Below are 7,697 nucleotides of genomic sequence, written 5' to 3' on the forward strand. Positions count from 1 at the left end.
GTGTATGTTAAATCGCTCCATGTACAGCACTTTGTATGCAGCGATGGCTGTTTGAAAGTGCTCTATAAATACTGTTGACTTGACTTGACTTGAATAAAGAATAAAAATGATGGCCATTTAACTTTTAACTGTGCCCTCATTGTTTTTTGCCCTCTTTAGGTCATGTTCTCTCTCAGAAGTGGGTTTTGCCGGGCGTTTTGTAAAGAACTGATCCAAGGAAATGTTCAAGGCAAACGTCAGCATTGTGCGCGATCACCTAACTGGTGAACACTTTTTCTGTGTTATATCGTAACGCCGCATGGCCAGAGGGGCGAATGACGAGGATGCTGCATAAACACAACTCTATCTATCTATCCATCTATCCATCTATCCATCTATCCATCTATCCATCTATCCATCTATCCATCTATCCATCTATCTATCCCGACGCATCCGGTAGAGGTCAATCTTAGCTAATGGGATGCCAGGTAATAGCCAATGGCAGAGCAGCTTGAAGTATGTTGCGTTCAGGAAACTCTGAGTTGCGACCAGGAGCTCCCAAGCTGTATTTTTACCTTTCGTATCTTGAAATTTCTTTCATAACAAGAAGCAATATTTTTTGTTGACTAGATAATTTCATATGAAGAGACGTTCGTAAGTAGAGATAACACTGTATTTGTATTCATTCATTCATTCATCTTCCGAGCTGCTTGATCCTCACTAGGCTCGCGGGGGGTGCTGTAGCCTATCCCAGCTGTCTTCGGGCAGTAGGCGGGGGACACCCTGAATCGGTCGCCAGCCAATTGCAGGGCACACAGAAACGAACAACCATTCGCACTCACACTCACACCTAGGGACAATTTAGAGTGTTTTTGGAATGTGGGAGGAAACCGGAGCACCCGGAGAAAACCCACGCAGGCCCGGGGAGAACATGCAAACCCCACACAGGGAGGCCGGAGCTGGAATCGAACCCGGTACCTTTGAACTGTGAAGCCGACGTGCTAACCACTGGACTACCGGGCCACCCACTGTATTTGTACATCTATATTATTTATATATCTGTATTAACCTGTTGAGTGAACATCGACGGATTGTGCATTGTGGGTAATTTTGAGTGTCCTACATTTACCCTCGCCCGCCTTTCAGGCACCCCGACAAAATGGCGTAACCCCTTAATCGCGAACTTGATAGCGATTAGCATGCAAATTCGGACACAGCCGTTGGACACCTACGAGCGATTGGATGCAGATGAGAACGAGAGCACAAATGTAGCAGGATGGAATTTGAATTCAAGACAGTTGAACGGAAGCCGACTCTATACATATGTAAGGTGCACCAGATGACAAGGCGAACTGTTGATTTTTGAGAAAGTTAAAGGAATTTAAGTGTGCCATAACCCTTTCATGCACCCTATAAACTGATAACATAATATGTCCACTGTAGTGACCGCTGTCCCCGATAGGGTGAAGGTCCGAAATATATGGTGTGGTTAACATTCACACTCAGAAGAGTTCCAGATGAAATAATGAAATGGAAACCTGTAATGATGATGTCGTCTTATGCCGCTGTGCCTTTCACAAAAATTTTAAAGCATGGGCTCTTCATGTCTGATCCTCAGGGTGTCCGATGGGGCACATTGTGGTCACTTAACAACAGTGTGATACAAGTTGTTTGGAATCTCCTTTGTTAAGACTGTTCATTAATTTCTCTCCTCAATGAGCTAATCATTCTTACCTCAGAAATCAGCACGTGCAGGTTTCGAAACAAAACCAAGCCGTGCCGAGTCATAAGAAGGACGATACATTACTTTATGTAGCGTATTTTACGCAATCGATTTGTATATGTAACAGCAGAGTTGTTTATATTGGCGTGTATTTCAGAGTGGTGTGATCCAAGGTGCCTCAGATGAAACCTTTCCTACTCGAGAGCCTCAACAGATGGGGAAGTACACTTTTGAGCTCCCTGGTGGTTTTGCCAGTAAACGAAGGCAGATTTGTTGCCTCCCTTGGATGGGAGAAACAGAATCTCATGCGAGAAGTAGAACACCCTCGTCGAAAGCCCACCAAAGCCGGCCGGTAATCCCAAAAAAGAGCGCTGGCACGTCATGAAACGCATAACTCTTGCACAGTAGGTTTACTGCTTGGGTTCTTTAACCCCATTGGACTACGAATACCACAGGGGTCTTTGAATGACTAAATGGAAGACTACATCTAACAGACACTGAAATTTGTTGCCAGAAAATAAAACTAAAATCAATTTTTTATACGATCACTCGTGTTACAATAAAAATGAGTCTGAAATGACTCATTTAAAAGTATTTGGAGAACAAGTTTGCTTTTTATTCCCCGGAAATGCTTTGACAAGGCCTTCACCAAAAGCACCTCCATTTGCCTGTGTGAGTCATGATGCTCCACAGTTTGTCTTCGGTAAGAGAAGAGCACTCTCTTGGTGATTGATTAATACCTTTAAAAATGATCATTTGCTTGTCATTGGAAGAGATAAAATCTATGAAACATTTTCTGGGCCTTTTTTGAGATCAGCAGGAGTGGAGAATGAAAGGGTGTCGTTATCGATGTCTGTAATAGAGAAATCGAGAATGTAAATAAAATGGGTTTTCAAACAAACACTGAAGAGTTCGATCTTAATTTGATGAAAACAAGATTGTGACTTGAGAATAGGAGCACAAAAATACACCTGAAGTAATGACGCAATGACCCTAAAGATTCATCCCAAATCTTTATTTTTGTCACAATTTACAAAAAAGACATTTTTTAAATGGCACAATGCGGTATAAAAACGTATCCGTTTACATAATAATAAATATCCATCAAGCACGAAAGTGGGAAAAAAACCGAAATCACTTTATTTCAGAAAAGGAATGGAGTGGCTCTGTAAAATATATTACAATTTATTCATTTTCACAAATCCATCCAGGAAAAACAATAAACAAAAGAAATGTCTTCAGTTACCAACCAGAGGTGAATTGACAACATAAATAAAAGACATGAATGGCCCACTGAGTCGGACTATTCACTGTATCGCATACAACTGTATGTAGATTAGGGGTGTAGTAAAAAATGATTTGAATTGGAAAATCGTGTTTTTTGGGGGGGGGGGGTTTGCATTTAAAAAGAAGATCATCGAACCGAATCGAAACATTCCACTTCAAAATATGAGTATATCGTATGTCAAGATAAATATATATACTGGTATATATATATATATATATATATTTTTTTTTTTTATTGGAGAGATAACATATATATTCAAAGCAAAAGCCATAGTTTCAGTACTGACCAGGCCATTCATATGCATACTCAATGACAACGAGAAACTCATTTCCATCATCCCCTCTCGAACAGAGCCATACCGATATCGAGTCTAGGGTTGTCATAGTCTTTCAATTATTCCATGTCTGGCGCGATTTATACTCTGGAGCGATTGATCACCCAGAAAATAGGGTACCGGTAAGCATTATCACATGGGAGGGATTGATGATATAGTCACTAATCTTTTTTGAACGCATTCAGTTACTATTTCTGTCATTGTGTTTCAACGTAAAAGCAGATGTTCGGAAATGTCTTCATTTGATTAAACACAAAAGATAACCAGCCTGCTTTTAAGGACTACAAAAATTTGAAAAGCTGAAATAAAGGATTGGGACAATATTTAAGCTAAACAATTGTTCTAAACAATGACTCAATTATTAAAATAGTTATTGATTCATTTCATAATCAATTAGTTATTGAGTAATCAATTAATTTGGACAATCGAAAATTATAATCCCGTTAAACCAAATTCGAAGTCGTTCCACGTTAAAATTGAGCTGCCCTTGAAATGTCACCCCCGTGTTTTTGGTATACGTATGAAATTATCTTTTTATATGATTAAGTTCTATATACAGTCTACCTAAGTAGAAGTGGTGTGATGTCACCAAGTCTGAGCAATGCCACTGATACATGGCTGTATCTGGTAAATAGTAAGTGGTTGGTCAGTTTTCAGTTCAAAACACATAGAATGAATTGCCAAAGCTGTGTAGTTCCTGTATGGAGGTTAATGGAACTACAAAGACAGAGTTGTGTCGTTTCCCTTCAATGTAGTCGACCTTCAAATAGCCTATAGAGGACTGTTGGTGATGGCTTTGAGAATGTCACAAGTGTTCTTGGAGATGACCTCTCGAAGCTTTCGGACGCGACGAGGACTTGAGGCGCCTACGTAGCTGTGCGGCTCCAGCACAGCCATACCTTCGCGAACGTTACCCATGATGATAACCTGGCCCTCGGCAGCAGCGCCTGTAATGTTGGGGCACGGGCAGTTCCAGTCCATGTTGATGAAGTTTACCTCGAGAGCTTCCTTACCAAAAAAGCGGAGGCCCATCTTCTCATCCTTGAGGGTCTCCTCCACAGTCACAAGAGCATGGCCAGAGTCTTTCTCCTCTGCGAGCTCAGTCATGCGTCCCAGGACGACAAAGTCACTGCGACAGAAGCTGGTCACTATCTTACCTCTCGGCTTACAGGCTTTGCAGTTGTGGTTTTGGGGGTAGGGGCACATCTCTTCGCACGCTTCTTTGGATTCAAAGTTGTTGTCATTGCCCCCGCATCCTCCGTAGATGAATGACTGGCATTGGCGCAGGCTGCTACTGTAGGCCCAACGGGGCTCATAGGCCTTACATGGGCCTTGCAGACTTGGGAGGTCGCAGGGGCCCGACAACTCAGGACCACAGCACTGCATGCACTTGTCGTGGGTCTCAAACAACTTCCTTGGCTGTTGGCTGTTGCTGTGGCAGTGAGTAAAAGAGATGCAGTTGTTGCTTAGCGAGTCATAGAACCAGCTCACTTTCTCAAGGTCACTTCCACAGAGGTTGGGATTGTCGGGGGGTTTCAGACACTCCTCAGGGGAGCACCGGGTCAAGTCCATAGCTACTGGACTCTTTGATGGCTCTATGGGCAGCACCATGAGTGCGTGGTGGACTTGTACCGAGCCAGACGGGTTCCGAGCTGTGCAGATGTAGACACCCGAGTCATGCATCTTGGCGCTGTAAATGACAAGCTGACCAGCGTTGGTGACAACCATATTCCCCCGGACGTGATTGCGCCCCATGACCACCTTGTTGACACCTTCCGAAAGCTGTTTTTCCCAAGTGATCTCAGGCGGGGATCCCCCCGTGACATCACACAGGAAGCTGGCCGTGTCACCCACATTTAGAGTTTGCTGAACGGGGGTGCTCAAGATGAGAGGCGCCTGAGGCACTGCGGGAGGTGGGACGGTCACCTGCAGGGGAGTGGTCGTCGGGTGGAAAGTAGTCACCGGGGGTAACGCAGGGCTCGTACTCAGCCAGGTGAGGTGGAAACGACACATGACAACGGAGAGGCTGATACCCTTGGAACAGGCCTCAGCATCCATGTAGCACTTGTTGTAGTAGGTCATGCCATCCGAAGCACATGTAAAGTGAGGCTCCCTCTCGCAACGATCCCGACATTTACACACTGGCTGGCCATCCCAGATGTCACACTCTGCCCCTTGCTGGGCGCACATGAAGCTGGCACAGGTCGCTTCCTTGGGCATGCCCACAGGGCCTTTCTCCCCAACCACGTATCGGGCTGCCACACAACTACGATTCCCGCACACGTTCTGGCAACATTTCTCAAAGGATTCACACTCCTGCAAGACAGACAGAGAAACAAGGTTGTCATCAGAAAGCAGGAAACAAACAGAACACTGATCAAGGTTATTTCAAGGGGAGAGCAAATGGCTCTGTTGATAATTGCGTCTTTTTTTTTTCTTCAGTGATTTATTTATTTTTTTACTTAAAGGTGACATTAGTGGTATCCACTCCAATCCCATCCAATTAGCTTGTAGTATGCAAGGAGTTGGGACTTGTTATCCGGTTATTTCTGAGAATGAGTGAGCTTGTTTTACACTTCTGCGCCACGTTTATGGAACAGTGGCTTTTTATTTGTGTCACAATTGATTAAAAGGCAAGTGAATCAATAATACATCAATAGATAACTAATAAATTAAATCTAATTTGGTCGCTTGACCAGCGGTTTGGTCATTCTGTGCAATTGTTGTTGACATCGCGAGCAACAACTGAATCAGAACCGCGAATGTTACGGTTAGCTTGCTGCTCTTCACTTCAAAGATTAACATGCCATCCTGTGTCATCATCATGCGCTTCATCACCAATCCGGGTTCTCTTTGGGCGCTGACATTTGTGGGTCCAATTATTTTCAACCTTCCTCTGCCACACAATTGAGTCATGAGCTTGCTTCGTGAGGGACAAAATGTCAAACATAGCGGTTTTATATTTTAAGAATATTACATGTGCAATAACAGACAGGATACTTTAGGGTACAGTGACTGATTTATGGTAAAACTCAAAAGGACTTAAAGAAGGCAGCCATGTTGGCACGGGCGACAGTCACAGAAAAGTTCATGTAAAACATGGATGTAATGTTAGCATTAGCGTAGGTACACATGCAGCTCAAGAGGAGTGTGTTGTATCTATCTATTCATATTTTTGGCCGTGTACAATTTTTGATTATATTTTTTTGTTTTGTTTGTTTTTTTAGTCAAGCATCCATATCCACAATATTGGATATTTTGAAACCCCCCAAAAAATTAAAGCATAATTGGCTTTAATGCACAAACCTTCCCCTCATTAGTCCATTAGTTTAATTATAACACTTTCATGCACCAACGTAACCTGATAACATGATAAGCTGTCCACTGTAGTAACTGCTGTACCTGAAAGGGTTAATATATCCCTTACCCGATAAAGGATTGACTGGTTGTTAAATTAGTCTCCCCCCTAAAATTATGCCAAGCAAAATGCAGCAGCAAGAAAGCGTACCCGGAACAGCAATGACCATGTTAGTGAGCTGCTTAATAAAATGTAACCCATCAATCCATGTTTCTACACCGATTGTCCTATATATATATATATATATATATATATATATATATATATATATATATATATATATATATATATATATATATATATATATATATATATATATATATATATATATATATATATATATATATATATATATATATATATATATATATATATATATATTTTTCAATATATTCCTTACCTGATCTGATCCACACTCTCTTGTACAAGTACTCATGGCGTCCACCCAGAGGTTAGGATTCATGTCGTTCGGGCACATCCCCACGTGTGAGTAGGCGAGATGAGGCATAACCCCAACTTGGAGCTCCATCCACACACTGGCCACAAACCAGATCCAACGCGGGAACAGCATCCACCACATCTCAGCACTTGGAGCGCAGTTCCACACGCGGCCAAGAACACAAGTTAGGTCGAAGTTTTGAACTCAGCGAAGTTTTAAAAAGACCCGCGGGAGCACATTATACGTGTGGAAGGGCCAGGAACAGGACAGGAGTCGACTTGATCCTGAGGAAGTTGGAGGAACATTTTTAAGTGAGTGGTTGGGTTTGGGCTGGTACCTGCCCGTTGAAGGGTCCCGTCCGCCTCCTACACACGCACGCAGACGCGCGCGCACACACGGACATACAGGCACACACACACGGTTAACCGTTTGAAGACTCCACCGGTGCCAAAGCGCGCTGTGCGCAAAGACTCACCCAAAAACGAAGTATATCAAGTGCAGAAATGTTCCTAGTCATGAGTGACACATATACAGAGCGGCTCGAAATGTGTGAAATATACTGGAGTTAAATGAAAG

At 42.9% G+C, this 7,697-nt stretch overlaps 1 protein-coding gene across 1 annotated transcript; it reads right to left on the reverse strand.

Annotated features, from left to right (window-relative positions):
* Positions 1–3,875: 3,875 nt before the first annotated feature.
* Positions 3,876–7,447, reverse strand: LOC127604161 (WAP, Kazal, immunoglobulin, Kunitz and NTR domain-containing protein 2-like). The gene is made up of 2 exons (XM_052071131.1): positions 7,083–7,447; positions 3,876–5,640 (listed from the first exon to the last, which is right to left on the reverse strand). Exons 1-2 carry the CDS (start codon positions 7,260–7,262, stop codon positions 4,096–4,098), a joined length of 1,725 nt encoding a protein of 574 aa, XP_051927091.1. The 5' UTR covers positions 7,263–7,447; the 3' UTR covers positions 3,876–4,095.
* Positions 7,448–7,697: the final 250 nt, after the last annotated feature.

Source organism: Hippocampus zosterae, chromosome 7 (assembly GCF_025434085.1).
Source record: "Hippocampus zosterae strain Florida chromosome 7, ASM2543408v3, whole genome shotgun sequence".
In the NCBI taxonomy this organism is placed as follows: Eukaryota; Metazoa; Chordata; class Actinopteri; order Syngnathiformes; family Syngnathidae; genus Hippocampus; species Hippocampus zosterae.

What these genes read in the sequence shown, in the direction of transcription:
- LOC127604161 (XM_052071131.1), bottom strand. Translation starts at nt 7,262, where the DNA reads ATGTGGTGGATGCTGTTCCCGCGTTGGATCTGGTTTGTGGCCAGTGTG. An exon ending in GAGAGTGTGGATCAGATCAG is followed by an intron (nt 5,641 to 7,082) that starts GTAAGGAATATA and finishes TCTGTCTTGCAG; the next exon opens with GAGTGTGAATCCTTTGAGAA.